Raw genomic sequence first — 22,836 nt, forward strand, 5'->3', positions numbered from 1 at the left:
TTGTTATATGATGTCGAAGCCCAAGTCCTCATCCAATCTAACAATTTAAAATAATGCATAAGTAAAACATTAACATCCAGATGACACAATTAAAAAGTATGTTAACAAGTACTATCCTGGGTAACCCATATTGCTTAAAAGAGTGCAACTGTTAGATTACATATATCTTCGCATGAGTGCAACAACCTGCAAGTCAAACCACAACCTAAATCTTCGGTCAATCTAAGGCTCCAAGCTGTTTTTCAACTATTAAAATCCATAAAGAACACCCTGCTTTGAGGGAGGGGTGGGCGTGTGGAGATTAGGTTTAATAGATAGCCACGTTATATGAAGTTCAATAATTGGCAGCCAAAAAAGTCACCAAGTGAATTTGATAGAAGTGCATAAACTTATATATGATAGACTAGTATCTCACAAAAACACAAAATATTCAGTTTAGAAATCCTCAACCAAATGACGGAGAACACTTGGGTTTCTCCATTCAAAGTATGGGATGGACAGTGTGAGCAAGCTAGATCCTAGATCTACCTTGTTCAAAGATATTGCTTGGCTTTTTTTGTCAGACTATACACAAATTAGAAAATGACCAATTGTTTTTTTTTTTCTCTCCATAACAGGTACTTTGAATAGTTCAAGGATCATATGCTAAGATAAATGGATGTGAGATTCCTAGTTCAGTATGCATATCATACATAAAGCTTATAAAATTTATTTCTTAAGAAGCCTTGAAATCGTTTCCTTCATTTCTACACATGTGGGTGCGTCATTCTGGATTGATCAATCCATCCGGATAGGTCGACAATGACCTCATTGGTGTAGTCTTGAATCTTAGCGGAGAAAACAGGTTTACCACCGAAAAGAAACTATAAAATAAAGACAAACCACACTTACTTTCACAATATTCAGACTTAATTTAACTTTCACAACTAATCTTTCACACTATTAGTTTAACAAACCTTGTATATAATTTAAGTAACTCATAGACTTTCCAGTCATGTTTGAAACCCATTTTGTGGCACAACACAAAAAACCCACCAACACAAACACTTAAAATTTATTTCTTATCCAATATTCTTCTTCAAGTCTAGGCATCAATTTTTCATATTTTAGCTGAAGAAAGGAAGACAATAGTTCCTCTTGCAAACAAAAAAAAAACATCAGATTGAATTGAACAAAAAAAAAAATACGTACCTCAAATTCCAAAGATACCTCATTTAAGCTAAGGCTGCACCTATAACTCCCAAATTGAAAACCCCAAAACGAAAAACAATTAGAATTTGTGCTTAAACAAATTAGAATATAGAGAAGTCAAACCGAAATCAGAATCATCTTACCTGGTTTGTCTTCCTCCTTCAAGCTCTCCTCCTCGACCTGGTTCGTCTGATACTAGATTGTTGTGTATTACGATGTGAGATACCGTCATTTCAGAAAAGAGGTAATGTTTTACAGTGTGAGTATGGGGGTTTGGAGGTGGTGGAAAACGGTGGTGCTGTTTTGCCTCAGTGAGTACGGGGGTTTTCTCAATTTGGAATGAGCGAAAATTGGGAAAAAAATAAGCGCCGGGCTTAAATTTTGGATTTTCGTTTGAGTGAGCTTAAAAATTGGGCCTGCTGACGTACAATAGCATTTGGTCAAAAAACGCAATCAATTATATAGCGCTATTCGTCCAAACGCAATTGTAAGTTGTCTAGTTGAAAATTTTCATAGCACTAAATCAACAAACGCTATCCCCAAATTTTTCATAGCGTTTTTTTATAAGTGTTATTGAATGAATGCTATCTATTTGCATTTTTGTAGTAGTGTCCTTAAAACTATCTGCCAACCACTTCCTCATTTCATTGGCAAATGGGCATTGAAATTTTTTTCTAACGCTTATAGGGAATTTGGAACAATATATAATATATAGCCCGGTTTCTAAAAGGACCTTAAATAAGGACCAAATCTAAAACACTCACAACTTCACCTACAAAATGATTTAAAACCTAATCTTTTGTGCATATGATCTACTAACCATAAAGAACATCTCTACAAAAATTCAACCCGTTTGATATCTTCTAACTTAGATAAAAATTGTTGTCCACTTTTGAAAAAATATATAATAGTCCAAAAATGTCTAGTTTTTGTTATCATTTTTTGTCAATGTTAAAAATTGTCAAACAAGTTGAATTTTTGTAGAGATGTTCTTTATAGTTAATAGATCATATGTACAAAAAAATTAGGTTTTAAATTAATTTGTAGATGAAGTTGTGGGCATTTTAGATTTGGTACTTATTTAAAGTCCTTTTAGGAACCGGACTATATATATATATATATATATTTTATCAAAATATATGCCAAAAATTTACGTTAGTTAGTTACATTACTGCACAGTCTAAATCACAATGTTGGACATGATCTCATTTGACACCCAATCTAGCTAGGAAGGAGTCCGTTTGAACCCTCACGAATCCGTTTATCGCAATATAATCATCAACACATTTGTCAAAACATTTTGTAACCATCTTTCCTTTTATATGAAATCAATGAGTTCCTCTCCATGAATCGGATATAAAAATGTATGCAAAACGAAAGAGACAACAAATAACACATTATAATAGTTTGCCATTAGTCTTCCCCTTTCCTATATATTCTCTGAAAGTTTTCGATTATGGGCCAAAACTAAGCGCAAGATTTTGGTTATGATAGACAAAGTAACATAAGTTACTTGTGTAGTGTTGGGACGTTAAACTTTAGTAAAGAATTTAGCAAAAATATTTTGTCACTTTAGTCGCAAAGAATGCAACAAAAACGTTTCAAAATATACAATCGGCATGTCTATTTCTTCAGAACAGTTGTATGCAGTGGAGTTGTTTTGTACGGTAAACATTTCTATTCATCAAGAAAGAAATAACGCTTTCCGAGTCTTGGTGGCCGGTTACAATCTAAATTGAGTTTGGGTACCAAGTATTTGACCAACGTGTGCTGGTATTTTGTGTAGTTAAAGACACAAAGCTTAGAAGCATTTGAACAATGACTCCTTTTACACCACGACAATCCACACAGAAACCAAAACAGTGGGTTTCAATTGCATCCACATCTTTTGTTGAACACCTGAACTGCCTACAACCAAACACAACAAGCTAGCCAGATCCAGTTTTTCTGACTTTCTTTCGTTTCCGTCCATTTTGCATGTGCTACTGCTCATGTCCAAATATTGATTACCACACGGACGGTTAAAATTGATGTACGTTATGCAGGGTATTGTTAAAAGAGTCAAAATATGTGACGATAAAATGATTAGAAAAGCTTCTTATTCAAAACAAACTAGTAAAGGTGCTACCAAGGACGGAAATGAGCCTAGCCTGTTAGTACAAAATTTAAAAAGTCACTAGAAAACTATTAATCGAACATATGTTCTGTTGTTAGAACTCATGGCCCCACATGCGGTAGTGTGTCGAAAGGTCGGTTCCCCGTCTCGTCTGAACTCGAAAACGATCTAGTTATCACTGATTCCGATTTTACATCAAATTTATTTACACTTCAATTTTGGTTTTTTGTATGTTTAAGTTTACGCCATATTAAGCAGCTACTTCTGTAAGACTGTAGCACAAATTAAATATCTAACGGACGGGGTTTTTGTGCATTGCTAGAATTTCTGTCTAGCTAAACTAGTAAACTGCACAAACGTTTAGTGTTATAGACTATATGTAGTTCTGTGTTTCTCCTTAAAGGGGTAGCTCTAGGCATTTTACTATACTGAACAGCAAAAAACCATAGTATAGTACAGGTTTCATTGTTGTCAAAATTTTGATGGCTAGAATGGCATTCGCATCATTTGTGACACTCATTTTGGCTACAAAATAGACATTATTAGCTGGATATAGTGTCCATATTTTAGATCTAACAAAAGATGAAAAACGGTAAAATCAAAACAAGAAAATGTAGAAAGAAACCATTTGGTGAGGGTATGCATGGTTCTTGTTGACAGTATCTAAAATAATAGACCTAACGGCTGAAGTCTGGACACACCATACACACAATTTCAAACGTGTCTCTTAGACTACAGATATGGACTATATGGTTGATATTTCCTCATTCAACAACCAACCTTTCCAAGAAAGCTGGAATTGAGGTCCTCCATCACATCCCGACAAATTCATGCAGCTGCCTCAATATGCTGCGAATCTTCTCTCATAGTAGTCTCTTTCTCCCCACTATAAAACTAGTAACTAAGACTTGAAGACACACAAACACCACACCAAAACTAAACCAAGGGATAGCAATTACCCACAGAGAGGAAAAGCTCAACAATCAAAAGGCACAAGACCAAAGCAGCTCTTAACAATGGCAGTAACAAGCGGATTGCTACGCGCATCAACGCCCCTTAGATTAAATATTCCTTTTTCTTCTTCGTCTATCGTTTCAAATGGTTGTTCTTTCATAAGTTCAAGTAAGGTGTGGAGAAGAGCTTATGTAAATGGAACAATAGGTATGTCTAAAGTAGTTGTGAAGACATCGGTTATTGCTTCCCAAAGTGTAGCATCGACCGTGGAACCACAAACAAAGAATACTAGTACTGGAGTTGATCTTCCGTCTATAGTATTTGGCATTGCAAGGGCCGCTCTTACTACCACCTTCAGGCCGTTGGTCAAAGTGAAAGGACGGGTGTCTTGGAAACGACTGGCCGAGATGCTTATTGAAAAGGTACTCCTTCTGTTTCATAGTTTTCCTAGGAGTTTTTCTTTCTTTCTTTTGCTTTTTAGAGATATTTGTGTGTCGCATCACACAGATTGTTACAAATGCAGCATGCAGTTATGCCAAAAACAATTGATGCAGATAGTAGTAGATGACAAATAATCTACAGATTGACAATAAAGGAATATATACACATACGTAACTAAATACAAATGATTGCACGCTTTAACAAAATTATAGCAAGGTAATAATAAATCATAACTACAGATTGTAACAAATTTACCAAAGTGTCATCTATCAAATGGTAATTATATTAGGAGAAAGCTAAATAGGTACCTAGCTATATAGGATCAGAATCTGCAGTTCTGCTGGTACTCCTGCAGGGCGCAGCAACATATAAAATGATCACTTCATAGGCTCGGACGAGCTAGGCATGCAAAATAATGAGGGGCAGCTTCAAATCCCTTCAATTATTTGGCAACTTCATATATATGAAGGGGCCTATATGAAGCTACAAATACTAATATGTGGAGCTAGTGGAGGAGAATGATATATATTGATCCGACAATGACATGGACCTATTCTTTTTATGCAGGGAATAATCGACTGCAGGTTCTTTTCATTGTTTGCGGTTGCAGGTTCCTTGCTAGGTTCAGTCTTGTGTTATGTCGATGTAAGATATTCCTCATGGAAACACTGAAAATGAATTACTTTTACAGTTACATATGTCGATCGACATTGCTCATCAAATATCATTGTTATCATTTCAGGGTTTCTTCCTCATTCTAGAATCATACTTTGACTATTTCCAAACGATGTCAAAAGGGTCAGATGAAGGACATGTAATGCAGCTACTAATTGAAGCCATAGGTACTTCCTTCTTTCTTCGATTTACAATAGTTAGATGATCAATGTTTATTTCTTGTCTATATTTTCCCTAACTAGAATTGTTGAAACGTTCATTGCAGATATGTTTCTTGTTGGCAGTGCTATGCTTATGTTTGGGTTTGGATTGTATGTTATGTTTATGGGCACAAGAAATATGAACAGCAAAAATGGAGGATTGTTATCTGGATCAAATTTTTTTGGACTCTTTCGTCTCAAGGTATAGGCTTGTTTTCGTAACACATATGGATGCACACTAATGTTCCTGTCATATCTACATCTTAATCTTATTAAAAAAAAAGGAGCATTGGTAATAGATGAAACGTGGATACAAATATCTACAAGTTGATATATATAATCAAAAGCACAACTGACCATTGTGTCTCAACTCTCAACCAATTCTCTGTTTACAGGTGATCCCTGCATGGGTGGAGATGCAATCTGTTTCACAAGCAAAGTCACAAATTGGGCATTCCGTTCTGATGATACTTCAAGTCGGGGTATTGGAGAAGTTCAAGAGTGTACCTCTTGTTACTGCACTTGATCTAGCCTGTTTTGCCGGCGCTGTAGTAATTTCCTCAGCTTGCATTTTCCTTCTGTCAAGACTCTCCATGGATGGAAACCATGTCAGATGTCAGGCTTAGACAAGTTACAGTATATGGACATTTTCGTTCTGTCAACTCTCCGTGGATGGAAACCATGTCAGATGTCAGGCTTCGAGAAGTTACAGTATATGGACTTCAGGCTCAACAAATGGTTACTGCTAGTGTAGAATTAACAAATTCTTTTTGTAAAAAATATATGTATATGATGATATATAGCTTACACAGAGAAGAGAAATCCCAAATCCGTGTCAGGGTACGTATCCTTTAAGCCTGTTTGGGGTGTTTATGATCTCAAAAGTCAAAACATGCATGGCCACAACCGGCCTCTTGCCAAGAAACCAGTCAATCAGTTGCCCACTACTAATATCTTACTGTTTTTCTTTCACTTAATTTGTATTACCCCCTACTTACTCAGAAGATGAGTTATGAAAAAGATATTTCATTAGATTCTATTTTCAGAATGTGAATTGTCTTTTAATGGAAGTCATTGCTAAGACGAGAAATGACCATGTTTTATATTATATGTAATACTAATTTAATAGCATTTAGAGTATCATGAATCATAGATTATTTCACATTGTATAAAGAATGTAAATAATGAATCAATAAAATTGTACCTTGATCCATTGCAAGAGTGACGTGTTGAATCCGATAGCAAATCACCGTTTCTCTTCCAAACCTTTATATTTTTTTATTGTGTTAATTGTTGTAGTGTCGAAATATGGGGTTTCTACACTCTTTTATTAAGGATGGAGAGAGGACGGTGGTTACACTCTTAATCTTCCAAGTCTTTTTATCTCCCCTTTCCCATAAAAGGTGGAATAGAAAATGTAACATTTTTATCTTAATTAGCCAATGTAATTAAGGCATGAGTAAATAGGATATTTACTTAGAAGTAACCCACACATCAATTTAGAAACCAAAAGTCTATAAAGTTCTGACTTGATATAGTGGTTTTTGGACTATTATATCATATATTACATTCTCCCACTTGGTCTATATGACAAAACTAAACAGTGATTTTATTTATAAAACGTTTTGTAAAACAACTCGTGTGGGTTGACAATATAACAATATAATTGCGACCGCGTTTTTGAAAATATATCCAATACATGCTTTTACATAATTTGGTTGTTATAATGTCATAATCAAAACAACTTACTTATGTGAGTCATGGTGGTAGTGTGCCATTGAAACGGCACAGTCCCTTCCATGTACCACAACATGAGTAACTTGAATGACATGAACCATAAGTAAGAAGTGTATGCAAATAATAATGTCTAGATTACTTTCATCCGTAAATCCATTCATAAATGTACGTACATATATATAATAGAAATAGGAAATAAGAGAAACTTCTTCCTTTACAGTGTGGGTGCATGTGATCTATTTTACTACAAGGGAATATTGGTTCAAAGATTTTTTAATCTACCACTTTCACGTATTATAAGACATGTTACCCTATGACTGGTTCAAGCCCGTAAAGCACCAGTATCTTATGCATTGTTTTTTCGATTCTTTCCGGCATTTAGTTAACCCATTTCTTTTGTAATATCCTATTCCAAAATAGTGGGGGACTATTAGTATTTTGAAATAGTGGGGGATTGTTGGAATCTCTATAAGTATTTCTAAATACTAGTGTGTGTGTGCAAAGTGGAGGAGATGAACAAAGTGTGTTCTCTCCACTTTAGTGCATTGGAGATAGTCTCACATTGGTTATCCACCACTACCTGTGACCAACCTACCTCTATAAATACAGGGGCTATGCGTCCATAGAAGATAGAGTTGATCTCAACCCATCTCAGAGAAACAGAACTCGATCTCATCCTATTCTTCTTCTCTTCTTCCTTTAGCCGCCAGAGAGAGTTATATTGATGTTCTAGAGGGTAGTCTGTTCTAGTGCAAAGTCAGACTGCTGTTAACCATTGAATCCTGTGAGAAAGACGCCACTGCTACCTTTCTGCACCATTGGAAGGGGAAAAATCTTTCCTTAAGGACAGCCTAATCCGCGCTTTGGTTATTACTTGTTAATTCTGTCCTTGTCTATTGTTCCTTCTGTTCCACTCTAGTGGCTGTGTTGATACAACTATTCTAACACACTCATGTTCTTGTCATATCGACATCTTAATCTTATTAAAAAAAAGGAGCATTGGTAATAGATGAAACGTGGATACAAATATCTACAAGTTGATATATATAATCAAAAGCACAACTGACCATTGTGTCTCAACTCTCAACCAATTCTCTATTTACAGGTGATCCATGCATGGGCGGAGATGCAACTGTTTTCACAAGCAAAGTCACCAATTGGGCATTCCGTTCGATGATACTTCAAGTCGGGTATTGGAGAAGTTCAAGAGTGTACATCTTGTTCTTGCACTTGATCTAGCCTGTTTTTGCCTACTAATCGTAGTAATTTCCTCGACTTGCATTTTCCTACGTCAAGACTCTCCATGGATGGAAACCATGTCGGATGTCGCTTAGAGAAGTTACGATTATATGGACATTTTCGTTATGTCAACTCTCCATGGATGGAAACCATGTAAGATGTGGGGCTTAGAGAAGTTCTGATTATATAGACTTCGGGCTCAACAAATGGTTCTTTGCTAGTGTAGAATTAACAAATTCTTTTTGTAAAAATATATGTATATGATGATATATAGCTTACACAGAGAAGAGAAATCCCAAATCCGTGTCAAAGTCACGATCCTTTAAGCTTGTTTGGGGTGTTTATGATCTCAAAAGTCAAAACATGCATGGCCACAACCGCCTCTTGCCAAGAAACCAGTCAATCGGGGTTGCTCACCACTAATATCTTCTTGTTTTCTTTCACTTAATTTGTATTACCCCCTACTTACTCAGAAGATGAGTTATGAAAAAGATATTTCATTAGATTCCATTTTCAGATTGTGAATTGTCTTTTAATGGAAGTCATTGCTAAGACGAGAAATGACCATGAATTATATTATATGTAATACTAATTTAATAGCATTTAGAGTATCATGAATCATAGATTATTTCACATTGTATAAAGAATGTAAATAATGAATCAATAAAATTGTACCTTGATCCATTGCAAGAGTGATGTGTTGAATCCGATAGGAAATCACCGTTTCTCTTCCAAACCTTTATATTCTTTATTGTGTTAATTGTTGTAGTGTCGAAATATGGGGTTTCTACACTCTTTTATAAAGGATGGAGAGAGGACGGTGGTTACACTCTTAATCTTCCAAGTCTTTTTATCTCCCCTTTCCCATAAAAGGTGGAATAGATCGAAAATGTACATTTTTATCTTAATTAGCCAATGTAATTAAGGCATGAGTAAATAGGATATTTACTTAGAAGTAACCCACACATCAATTTAGAAACCAAAAGTCTATAAAGTTTTGACTTGTTGACAGGATATGATATAGTGGTTTTTGGACTATTATATCATATCTTACATTCTCCCACTTGGTATATATGACAAAACTAAACAGTGATTTTATTTATAAAATGTTTTGTAAAATGACTCGTGTGGGTTGACAATAAAACAACATAATTGCGACCACGTTTTTGAAAATATATCCAATACATGCTTTTACATAATTTGGTTGTCATAATGTCATAATCAAAACAACTTACTTATGTGAGTCATGGTGGTAGTGTGTCATTAAAACGGCACAGTCCCTTCCATGTACTACAACATGAGTAACTTGAATGACATGAACCATAAGTAAGAAGTGTAGGCAAATAATAATGTCTAGATTATGTCCATCCTGAAATCCATTTATAAATGTACGTACATATAATGGAAATAGGAAATAAGATAAACAAATTACATGAGATCTCAAAGTGTCTATCGTAATGAAAGGTAACTTAATGCATTCAATCCAAATAACCGAAACATAGTCAAGGTTGACAACCAAGACCCATAGTGAGAACGTGTTCCTTAAATGTCTTTGGTGGGAGCCCTTTGGTTAATGGATCAGCAATTAAAAGTTTGGTGCTAATATGTTCAATAGACACTCGTTGTTTTTGTACATACTTCTTCCTTTACAGAAAGAAACTTCAACTCCATATGTTTAGCACCCTTAGAATATTTGTCATTCTTGGAGAAGTGGCATTATCACAGTAAACTCTCAGTGGCCTAGAAATAGAGTCGACAACTCTAAGCCTTGAGATAAAATTCCGCAGCCATAAGCCATGAACTGTGGCTTCAAAGCAAGCCACAAACTCAGCTTCAATGGTGGATGCGGCAATGATAGATTGCTTCGCACTTTTCCATGAAATAGCCCCTCCAGCCAACATAAACACATATCCAAATGTGGACTTTCGGCTATCAAGACAACCAGCAAAATCTGAATATGAGTAACCAATCACCTCAAGATGATCAGTTTTCCTAAATGTGACCATGTGATCTTTTGTTCCCTTCAAGTACCTTAGAACTTTCTTGGCAAGTTTCCGGTGTTCCATCCCTGGATTACTCTGGTATCTACCCAGAACACCAATTGGAAAGCTAATGTCTGGTCTAGTGCAAGTCTGTGCATACACTAGGCTTCCTACAGCTGAAGCATATGGCATTGCTCCCATTTGCTTACGTTCTAATTCATTATTTGGACACTGCATAAGGCAAAAATTATCCCCCTTTTGAATTGGGGATTCCCCAGCTGAACAATTTTCCATACGGAATCTCTCCAGAACTAGCTTTGTTAATATATGCTTTCTGAAACAATCCTAACCATCCATGTGAACGGCCTTGAAAAATTTCGATGCCAATCACATAGGGTGCCTCACCCATATCTTTTATGTCAAAGTTCTTGGTGAGATACTTGATTTCATGTAATAAACCAAGATCACTACTGGCAAGTAAGTTATCATCAACATATAGAATCAGGAAAATAAACTTACTCCCACTAACCTTCAGGTATATACAGTTATCAACAATGTTTTCCTTAAACCCAAAGGTGGTAATAGTATTATGAAACTTAATATACCATTTTCTAGAGGCTTGTTTTAGTCCATATATTGATTTCTTAAGCTTACAAACCAGATGTTCTTGTTCTTTTGCTGCAAAACCTTTAGGCTGATCCATGTAAATTTCTTCATCTAAATTTTTGTTTAGAAAAGCGGCCTTTACATCCATTTGGTGTAACTCCTAATCGAAATGGGCCACCAATGCCATGATGATTCTAAACGAGTCCTTCTTGGATACAGGTGAGAAGGTCTATGTGTAATCAACACCTGCTTTTCGAGTGAAAACCTTTGGCAACAAATCTGGCATTATGCTTATCGATATTGCCTTTATTATTGCGCTTGATCTTAAAGATCCACTTTCCCACGACTTTCTTGCATCCTTCATGCAATTCGACAAGTTCCCAAACTTCATTATGTTCCATTGATTTCATCTCATCCTTCATGGCGTCAATCTATTTAGAAGAATCAGTGCATTTGATGGCTTGTTCGTACGAAACTGGTTCATTATCAGTCCCAATGTCATGATCATGTTCTTGTAAATATACCACGTAATCATCCAAAATCGCAGATCTCCAATCTCTATGAGATCTTCGTAATGGAACTCCTTGTGGTTCATTTACAACAGGTTCATTGGCGACATTTTCGTTATAGAGTGGTTGGTCGTTTATTTGTTGTTCATTGTTATTGTTATGATCAACAACAATAGGAACAACTTTTCTAGAAGGTAAAGGTAAAACTACTCGTACCATAACTTCGTCATTTACCACTTTCCTAGTTGTGTCCTATTCTCTTCAATAGACACATGATGTGGTAATTCACTCCCACTAATTTCACCATCCTCAAAGAATATGGCATTACCGGTTTCCATGATTCTCGTACTTTGGTTAGGCATGTAAAATCTATACCCTTTGGATTTCTCTGGGTAACTGATGAAGTAACCACTTACTGTCTTGAAATCCAATTTACTTTCTTGTAGGTTATAAAGTCTGACTTTCGTTGGACATCCCTAAACATGGACGAGCCTTAAGCTAGGTTTCCTTCCAGTCCATAACTCAAAAGGAGTTTTTGGAACTGACTTATTGGGAACCCTATTTAAGATGTACACAGCGGTCTTTAGAGCTTCAAGCCACAATGAAACGGGTAAGATAGAGTTACTTAACATACTCCTAACCATATCCATGAGTGTACGATTACGCCTTTCAGCAACACCATTCTGCTGAGGCGTTCCTGGCATTGTATATTGAGCACATATGCCACGCTTTTCTAGAAATTTAGCAAATGGACCAGGGTGTTGTCCTGACTCATCATAGCAACCATAGTACTCACCACCTCTATCAGACCTTACGATTTTCACCTTTCTATCTAATTGTCTTTCAACCTTAGTAACGTATACCTCAAGGGCATCCACTGACTGAGATTTTTCATGCAACAAATAGATATATCCATAACATGAAAAGTCGTCAATAAAAGTGATAAAGTACTTTTCACCATTAAGGCATGGAGTGGTGAATGGTCCACAAATGTCAGTGTGAATGATCTCAAGGAGACTTGAGCTTCTTGTGGCACCTTTCTTAGTGTGTTTGGTTTGTTTACCCTTAATACAATCCACACACACTCCAAGATCAGTAAAATCTAGGTTCTTAAGAATCCCATCTCTTACTAATCTTTGAATTCTTTCTTTGGAGATATGCCCCAATCTTTTATGCCACAAGAAGGAGGACATGTCAGTCATACGGCTACGTTTAGTTCCAACTTTAGGATGCAGGATCATAAGGGTCTCGGCAAAGTGGTTATTAAGTTTCATTCTATATAAACCATCACATAATATTCTAGAACCAACTAGACATGAATTCTTAAATAAACTAAATCATTTGTTACCCAATGAGCAAGAATAACCATCATCATCAAGTCTAGACAATGAAATAAGGTTTCTGGAAATAGATGGAACATATAAAGTATGAAATAAGTCCAAATGAAAACCACTATCTAAGATAAGTCTAAAGGTCCCAACAACTGCAACAGGAGCTTTGACTTGATTCCCCATCATAATGAATTGCTCATTTGGATTTGTGATTCGGGTTGTAACGAATCCCTGCATCGAATTAGAAACATGGACAGTAGCACCAGAATCAACCCACCAAGTATTAGAAGGAACTTCAGTAAGGTTTGATTCGAAACATACAAAAGAAGTCATACCTCTTTTTTCGAACCATTCCCTTCTTTTCTGACAATCTTTTTAAATGTGTCCTTCCTTCTTACAGAATTTGCACTTATTGTCATATTCCTTCTTTTGAACCTGAGGGGCATGAGCAGGTTTATCCTTGTGAGGTGCCCTCTTGCCATTTTGAGGCTTTCTTCCTTTATGTCCTGATCCTAAGGCTTAAGTAATGAGATGAACACTTTGCAATCCTTATTGCTTAAGCCTTGGCTCCTCTTGAACAACCATACTGGTCAGTTCATTCACATTCCATTTCTCCTTAATGGTGTTATAATGGATCTGGAATGGTTCATACTGAGAAGGCAATGATTTCATAATAAACTGAACAAGGAAATACTCTTCAACATTCAACCCTAAGGTTCTCAGTTTTCCAGTTAGGTTCGTCATTTCCAAGATGTGATTATACATCCCACGAACCCCATCATACTTTATAGTGGTCAGCTGGATGGGCCAACAAAGTCCCTGCAAGGGATTTGTTAGCAGTTTTGAAACGCTCTTCCACAGATTTCAGGAATTCTTTTACGTTTTCAGTCTTAGGAAGTGAAGATTTAATGTTTCTAGCAATCATGGTTTTCATAAATCCAAGACTAAGTCTGTTTGCCATTTTCCAAGCATCATAAAAGGCCCTATCCTCATCATTAGTTTCATTAGTGGGTTTAGCAGGCTCTTCATGCTGGAGTGCCAAATCAATGTCCATAAAACCTAATTGGAATTGAATATGTTCATACCAGTCTGAAAAGTTTGACCCATTGAGGATAGGCATAGAGGGGTTGTAATGCATTGGGAACAACAAGTACTGCAACAAAAATTAGATGCTCACTACATTAATTAAACTTAACACTTTGAATTTAACACAAATAATCCATAATTTATGATGAACAAGGTAGTATTATGATATGATCTTTGGGTCTCTATCACAATACACAAAAGTATTCATTCATGTTATAAATGCCATAAGTAATAGGACTAATTAATCATGCACGTTAAATTAGATAGGTATGTAACCTTTGGGTATCCAACTCCTATTCTAATTCATAATACACATTAATTATCCTATTTCAATTTCTTAAAATTTAGTAATAATTAACCTTTGGGCTAACTATCATATACTTGATAAAGAAATTGCAATGGTAATGCCATTTTTAATTCATGTGTTGATATGCATAATTTTCCAAATATTTCGGTCACTTTGGTAGCGTGCAATATTCAAAAATTATAAATACCAAGAAACTGGTAAATGACATTAAGCATAAATCATGCAGCGGAAATAAATATTATATGATAAATAAATAAAGAAACATAAAACGAACAATTAAAAAACATGAGATTAGTCCCAAAAAAATGATTCCAGAAAAACATTCAAGATCTGTACAAATATGTTAATTGTTCATGCGTCAAAACCCCAATACTTAATGATTCTGTGGCGCTAATCCAGTGATATATAACATGGTAGGGGCTGTAATAGTCCAACACAAAGTCTGACTGTCTTAAAACATTTGATAGGGTCAGGTCAGATATGTTACCTATGTAAGCATGCCTTAAAAATATAATATAGATACAAGTACGCATTAATGTACTAGGTCCTGAAGACTAAAACAGGCGCTTCATAAGAGTGGCCTAAACAATAATCATGTGTAACAGCGCGACCAATTATTGGGTTTGGTCTAAGGGCCGCACTAGAGTCCAGAACGAGTAGGCTAGCTTGAAGAAAAAAAAATATGCAAAAGGCACGAGGTACATATTATAAAAAGCTTTTTGCCTCCTCTACTCGATCCATCCCTGACCATATTCCCTATATAGAAAGTATGATTACAGAACAAGATAATGACCTTCTAACTCAAACTATCACTTTATCCGAGATACATGTTGCTCTCTTTGCTATGAACCTAGGTAAGGCTCCTAGCCCTGATGGATTTACTCCATTATTCTATCAGGATAACTGGGATTTGCTTAAAAATGATTTACTACATGTTATACATGATTTTTTCACTAATAATAATTTGTTACAATCTTTTAACCATACAAATATTACTGTCATCCCTAAGATACCTCATCCTAATAAAGTTAGTTCCTATCGACGTATTAGTCTATGTAATATTGTTTATAGAATCATATCTAAAATTCTAGCTAATAGGTTTAAGCCCCTTCTAGGAAAGCTAATTTCTCCTATGCAGTCTGCTTTTGTTAAGCAGAGGCAGATTTCAGATAATACTATCATCCTGCATGAGATTTTTCACAAACTAAAAAAGAAAAAAGGCATTCATGGTTGTATAGCCCTAAAATTAGATATGCATAAAGTGTTTGATCAACTTGAGTGGCCTTTCATTTTGAAGATGCTGGAGCAATTTGGGTTTTGTCGAAAATGGATTAGTTGGATTACAACTTGTTTAACCTCTACTTCCTTCTCCATCAACCTTGATGGTTCCTCTTTTGGTAAATTTACTGCTTCTAGAGGTTTTAGATAAGAGGATCCTTTATCCCCTTTCATCTTCATTTTATGTTCTAAGTTTTTATCTAGGATGATTTCCTCTCTGTTAACTTCGAAGCATATTCATGGTATTCATATTTCTCGATCAGCAGTGCCTGTTACTCACCTTATGTTTGCTGATGATTGTTTTATTTTCATGTGAGCTAATATTGAAGAAGCACATCAATTTTTAACTAGTTTAACCCAATATTGTGCTATGTCTGGTCAATCTGTCAATTTTAGTAAATCTTCCTTGATTTTTAGTCATAACTACCATCATAAGCATAAAAAAATTATCTCTAAGATTTTCAAAATACCTTTAGCTAATACTAGTAATTCTTATTTAGGTATTGACTTTAACCCGGTGAAACCTAATTATATTAGTACCTCTCACATTATGAAAAATGTGCTCTCTCGTATCAACAACTGGAATAACAAGTTTTTGTCTATGGCTGGTCGTAATACTCTCATTAAAAGTGTAGTATCTGCTCTCCCTATTTATTCTATGCAAACTACTTTGTTTCCTAAGGCTTTTTGCCATTCTTTAGACATGATAAATGCTAATTTCTGGTGGGGGCATAATGAACATGGTAGTCATAAGCTGCATCTGTTAAATTGGGCTGCATGTTGTCGTAAGAAAAGCTTGGGTGGTGTTGGATTCAAGCATTCCTGGTTTCAAAATAAAGCTCTTATAGCTAAGTTATGTTCGAAGCTCTTGACAGAGCCTGAGTTGTTCTGGGTCAAGCTTATTAAGGCTAAATATTTTCTTCATGTGCATTTCTTGCATGCGAAAAAGAGTAGTTCTGCTTCTAAGTGGTGGAAGAACATTATCAAGGTTAGAAATGATATCTCTCACCTTCATTGTTGGAGAATAACTGATGGTAATAATATTAGCATTTGGGATGATAATTGGATCCCTTCTCTTCCTTTTAAGAAGCCTTTTGGACCTCAACCCAACCCTCTAACCTCTGTTAGATATGTTTCTGAGGTGATTGATAATGTTTCTCATTCTTGGAATACTATTTTGTTAGATACGATTTTCACTAAAGCTATTGTGGATGAGATTTTACAAACTAAGTTATTTCCTTTGGATTTAGACCAGAAAATTTTTTAGCCATTAGAAAAAAATGGTGTATTCACTGTCAAATCAGTTTACAATTGGTTTCTGAGTCAATCTTAGGATTGTAGTCCTATCAGGTCTATGGTATTTGTTAAATCTATGTGGAGTCATGTTTGGAATACTAATACCCCTCATCGTATTAAGCTCTTCATGTGGAAGCTGCTTAATGGTATTTTGCCTACTAGGAAGTTGTTATTTGAAAGGCATGTATGTTCTGTTTCCATCTGCCCTCGTTGTCAGTCTGTGTGTGAGAGTTTAGAGCATGTTATTTTTAGCTGCCCTAGTCTTGATAAGATTTGGTTCGCTTCCCCCCTTGCCATGCGTTTCCAAATTTGGCCTCCAAACTTTACTGTCTCTGATGTGGTTAGAAAAGTTATCTCCAATGGTAACTCAAAAGATAGCATTATTCATAATTTATCTATACTAGCATCTATTGCATACATGATTTGGTTAGATAGATTTTTTTTGGTTTTTGATCCTCATTATAAGGACATTTCTCATACTCAGGTGCTTGAGCAAGCATGTAAGAGTATTATTCCAAACACTCCACCTATAGTTTTGAAGTATCTGATTCCAAAAGTGCATGTTTCTGAGCTTTTTATGCTTGCTTGTGATGGCAGTTTTGACCCCATCTCTTTGCAAGCTGGTGTTGGCTATACAATGAATAGATGGAATTCTGATATTTGCTATGCAGGAAGCAAGCACATTGCAGCAGGATCAGCCGAAGAGGCAGAGCTGCAAGCAGTAAAAACCGGATTGGCACAAGCCCGTCAGCTAAGTGTTAGCAAAGTGGTTGTCTGTTCTGATAATAAGAGCATAGTCCAAGAGCTAAATGGAGAATCAGCAGATGTTTCTTGGTCTTCTGTTGGAATTTTGCATGAGATTTATCATCTCAAAACTAGTTTCAGTTTCTGTAAAATTGTCTTTTGTCCTAGAGAGCTGATCAAACATGCCCATCTTATGGCAACATCAGCGTCGTCTAATCTATCGCTAGTATGTAACAGCCAAGTTCCTACGGCAGTGAAACTTGGTTTCTATGTTGTCCAGTCATGTCTGTACGAACTTTTTGCTCTTGGTTAATGGAATGGAAAGTTTGTGCAAAAAAAAAAAAACAAACATAACATACTAAGCTTATATATATCATAACATCATTATGTTTGTTTTAGGGTAATTGCCTGAATTGGCCATGATAAAAGCACATTGTGCTTCAACCGGCCATGTCTTTTAATTTTGACCAATTCAACGAGTTTTTTACCCTTTTGCCCTTCCTTACAACACTCTCTCTCCTCTGCAACACACTCTTTCTCCTATTGTACTTCTGATGTTGACATGCACAATAATATTTATCCATTAGATTTTCTTAGCCATACATACTAGCGATTAATGACCGCTGGATTTCAACCCAGCAAAAATGAAAACGGACATTAGCTATTGTGGGAATCAGGAACCAGCAACTTATGGAACTACTATCAACAATTTCTGGCTTGTTTTTGTTATACAGACATGAAACAACGTTCACCTCGATTTTTATGCCAAACTATAAAAGTGTTTACAAACCTCCAAAGCTTCTAATTTTTTTACTTCATCTTCTTGGTTATCCTCTCCTTCGTGATTTTGGTAAGGTTTTTCATGGAGGACAAGAACACAAATCTTGATAATGGATTTTTCTAAGGTTCATCTTCTTGATTATCCTCTCCCTCTATGGTTCTCATTGTTTATTGATATGTTTTGAACTTTGGTTTGTTGTCTTCAGTGTTGGTTTCTTTCTAGGTCGTCTTGGGTTTGTTTTTATGTAGTAGTGTATAGAGTTTTTTGAGGTTTCCATAGTTGTGTTTATCATTTCCATGTTGATTTTGTTCTTGTTGCACGGAGTGAAGAAGTATGTAACAGGTGAGGTGAAATGGAGAGTGTTTGATGTGTATATTTTCTTAGAAGGATTCATGTGTCTTGTGAAAGGTTTGTCCAAGCGCATGAAGTTGAGCTTTTGTATAATGTACTTGATGAACAAGTCCCTTTCTAGATCGATGAAAAAATTGACTACTTGAATATGATTCAAAAGCAGAAGAAGACAACTGTGTAGTCATTGTGGTGAGCTTGGATTGCCTTTTCAGTCGCGGTTCTGCCAGGTTTTAGCAATGAAGACTCTGTGGATGCCACCATAAGCGACACTTACATATACCGTTAGCAACTTGGGTTTCTTTGGAAATCCCACTTCCACCTCACAGATCACCTTATGGAGTTTTGGTAGTATGTTTCACTGTATAGGTTTGGGCATGAATCGATGTAATGGTATTTTGTGGTTTGTGAAATGGCGGTTCATCAGCTTGAGTTGAGTGTCACGATGAATCGTTAATGTTCATATGTTTTGTTTGTGATTATATCAGGGGTACCCTTATATCAATGTTGTTGTTTTATAAGGAGATAAGGAGATAATGAGAAAGAAATCTGTATGGAAACTTAATAAGAAAATATGTATTTAGCATTCAAAACTAGGCTGGACGTGCTATTCTAAACGGAGGTAACCGGCAGCATATTATGACTTCTGCCTGCCGTGCTACTCAAAGGAAACGATGATGGATACCTATCAAGAGAATTGGACACCAATGAAGGGCAAAGAACAGTGGCATTGGGGAAGTTACAACATCATGGTTTGTCCTCCCACAGATGAGGTAATGCCTGGTAGGCCCCAAAAATAGAGGAAACGTTCTAAAGGGGAGGGTGTGCCAGTGCAAAGGAGAAGGTGAAACCATTGTGGTGCCTTTGGACACAACAGAACAACCTGCCCTTACGCGATAGATGATGCTGCTTGGGTTGACTTTTCAGCTGGGGTTCCGACTGAGTTGGCCAATGAAGACTTCAATTGAGTCAACCATCAGCGACATATAGAAGTACTGTCAGCAACTACGCTTGTAATGTTATTTAGATTTTCTTTGGCTTTTCAATGACTATGTAAGTTATTTGGGAATCAATGTAATGATATTTTGTTGTTTATAAAGTGGCAGGTGTTTTGTCTATTGAAGTTATCAATATGTAAGGTAGCAAAAAAAAAACAAAAACTATAAAAAAAAACTACTATAAAATTAACGCCACAATCGAAACACTTAAGATTTTAACTTGACAATGAGAGACGTTATCTAAACAAGCCACTGACATCAAAATATTATGTTTATCAAAATGGAGCACTGCAAAATGAGACACGTAAGTTCCAAAATAATAACAAACATCTGAAAATGAGACACATAAGTTCCAAAATAATAACAAACATCTAAAAATGAGATAGCATTTCGATGTCCCCTAGTTCTTGTCTTCAGCTATGTTCTCCTGCTGGTCAACAGACCCATCTTCACCATTTTCAGCATCCTTACCTGTGTTGTTTTCTGCATCCTTCAGCTGTAACTGACTTCCAGCTGCATCATCATGAATCTCTTCATCTTGGTTAATGTGGAGTTGGTCCTCAGTAGCAACTTCAACATCCTCGTTCACTTGGTCACTTCCAACTGCATATGCTTCTCTCTGTTCATCTTAGTCAATGTTGAGTTGGTCCTCAGTAGCAGCTTCAACATCCTCATTCACTTGGTCACTTCCAGCTGCATCTGCTTGACTCTGTTGGCATTGGTCAATCTCCACTTAGTTCTCAGTAGCAGGGTCAACATCCTTGTTCACTAGGCTCTCAGTAGCAGCTTTAACATCCTTGTTCACTTGGTCACTTCCAGCTTCAGCATCCTTGTGTAGCTGGTCAGTTCCAGCTTCAACATCCTTGTTCACTTGACTCTGTTGGTATTGGTCAATGTCCACTTGGTTCTCAGTAGGTGCTTTAGCATCTATGCTCTCTTTGTCAATTCCAACTGAATCTGCTTCACTCTGTAGCTCTATGTCAATGTCAACTTGCTTCAGTGCCTCTTTCCCAGTAGTTGCTACATCCTTGGACACTTGGTTCTCTACTTGTAGACTTTCTTCTGTCAACCTCTCTTCAAATGTTTTTCTCTTCTTAGCAACTTCATCTGGATTTAATCCACATGATATAATGTCCATTCCAATCCTCAGCCGCATTCTAAATGGTTGCATGTCAAGATGGTTTACCCTCTCAGGAACACCTCTAAGAAGACTATCAATAAAGGCAACGCAATATAACCCACAACTGTTGGAATCTGATTATTGTGTGACACTAACAAATTCACGAGCCCATGATGTGTTCAAATCAACAGTGGAGCTTGGATCAACACACCTGAGCACATAAATAATCACTCTCTCCAAAGCTAGTTGTTCATCAGAAATTTGCTTTCCACCAAGAGAATCATAGGTGCACACTTTCATCTCTTAAAAGTTAAACACATCAACAATCCAGTGACTACCATGAACTTGAAGAGGTACAATTAGTCCCTTACCCTATATTCGGTGCGGTTGATTTCTTATCCTTCCTTCAAAGGGGTCCAAATACTCTTTCACAATTTCATCTGTATGGTACAAACCATTACCCACTCTGTCCTCTGAGCTTGCAGCTCGAAAACTTGGGTCTTGTAGCTTTTTCTTGAATATCTCATCCTCTCTTATGATGAATTTCTACATTCACAAAGTGATGATGAAGCTTATCAAACTAAAGTAAGAATAGTCAGTAAGCTTCAACAGAAACTTAGTATTAAAGTATAGAGAACTCACAGCAAAGTAAACATCCTCCACAATAGTATACACTTCCTCTTCTGGAATGACATGTTCTTTACAGTGCTACTTATACCACCTTATCAATAGCTTTACATATAAGCTGAGAACCTAGGAAAGAATCATATAGTAATTAGTAACAATTAACTTTCTGTAGTAGTTTACTTGGCACAGGCAATACCAAGTTGATGATAGTTGAAGAGCTAATTACTAATGGTAGATTCATTACCTCACCATCCACCCATTGTCTTTCATGTAACAAATGAAAATTATGCACTGAAATAACTTGATCGTACCCAAAAACTCTCATATCTGGAGAGCTCTGTTGATTCATCTTCTTACTAAACTTTTTCCAATAATAATTGACAACATTTACCTCACCTGTGGTAGTTGTTTTCCTGTAAAAGGTTGATGACAGAGCAACCTTGATTAATAAGTCACATTCCTTTCCCATTTTCTTTTCCCATAAATCTGTACTTTCTTTTCCCAGTCTTCTTTCCCTCCTTCTTCTTCTGCGGCCACTCTCTTCAATTTTCTTATCCATTTCCATCTCCATCTGAGTGTGAATGAGTACCACATCCGGTTCTTCCAAATCAGCAGCATCATGCTAACCCACAGTGTTCTGATCATCATCTACAGATGCCACAACATGTTCAATGCTTGCTCCTTCAGATGGTGATAGGGATGACAAATTGGTTATGTCAGAGAGTTCTGCACTTCCAGCCAATAGTGAAGCAAAATTGATTTTTTCCATTTCTCTATTCAAGACTGCTTCCCCATCAAGATCACCAAGAGGAAGCACTAAAGCACAAGCCAAAGGAGAGTAAAAGGGAACATGGTCAAGCATTGCAGATTCAGCATAAGGTACTATAGTAGTCTGTACCCCCACCAGGTCCTCCTCCAGCTCCACACTATGTTCTTGGTATGTCCCCTTTGGTATGGCCTCACTAATCTCTTGCAAAGCACTTGCAGCAACTGACTTCGACTCATTTTGCCCTCTTTGTATTTGTTCAACATCTTCATCTTCATCAGACTCAGCCTGGATCAACTTTCTTCTCTGTTTGGGTGTCTCTACTTCCTTAAGCTTCATATCCCTTTCCCTTGTTCTCTCACTGATTTGATATTTTTTCTTCAAGTTCTGCCTCTCACTAGCCTTTATAGCCTCAACTTTGCTTGCCCTTGATGGCTAAACTCGGGTACCACAAGCTTTGACCACTTTCCTTTTCTTTACTTCATACTGAGCAGGTATTGAAGT

The 22,836-nt window shown here is 36.4% G+C and overlaps 2 protein-coding genes, 1 long non-coding RNA gene and 1 pseudogene across 3 annotated transcripts; 2 read left to right on the top strand and 2 right to left on the bottom strand.

Moving 5' to 3' along the window:
* Positions 1 to 4,209: 4,209 nt before the first annotated feature.
* Positions 4,210 to 6,609, top strand: LOC147514466 (uncharacterized). Its single transcript, XM_086583289.1, has 5 exons — positions 4,210 to 4,683; positions 5,270 to 5,347; positions 5,445 to 5,544; positions 5,643 to 5,779; positions 5,973 to 6,609. The coding sequence occupies exons 1-5, from the start codon at positions 4,324 to 4,326 to the stop codon at positions 6,201 to 6,203; spliced, it is 906 nt and encodes a 301-aa protein (XP_086439415.1). The 5' UTR covers positions 4,210 to 4,323; the 3' UTR covers positions 6,204 to 6,609.
* Positions 4,827 to 7,211, bottom strand: LOC147514467 (uncharacterized). Its single transcript, XR_015208203.1, has 4 exons — positions 6,782 to 7,211; positions 6,085 to 6,155; positions 5,935 to 6,000; positions 4,827 to 5,051 (listed from the first exon to the last, which is right to left on the bottom strand). It is a non-coding gene; the product is annotated as an uncharacterized LOC147514467 (long non-coding RNA).
* A 3,003-nt stretch (positions 7,212 to 10,214) lies between these two features.
* LOC147514468 (secreted RxLR effector protein 161 pseudogene) lies at positions 10,215 to 10,736 on the bottom strand (annotated as a pseudogene).
* A 6,288-nt stretch (positions 10,737 to 17,024) lies between these two features.
* Positions 17,025 to 18,005, top strand: LOC147514469 (uncharacterized). Its single transcript, XM_086592593.1, has one exon. It carries the CDS (start codon positions 17,025 to 17,027, stop codon positions 18,003 to 18,005), a length of 981 nt encoding a protein of 326 aa, XP_086448719.1.
* Positions 18,006 to 22,836: the final 4,831 nt, after the last annotated feature.

Source organism: Coptis chinensis, chromosome 2 (assembly GCF_015680905.1).
Source record: "Coptis chinensis isolate HL-2020 chromosome 2, ASM1568090v1, whole genome shotgun sequence".
NCBI lineage: Eukaryota > Viridiplantae > Streptophyta > Magnoliopsida > Ranunculales > Ranunculaceae > Coptis > Coptis chinensis.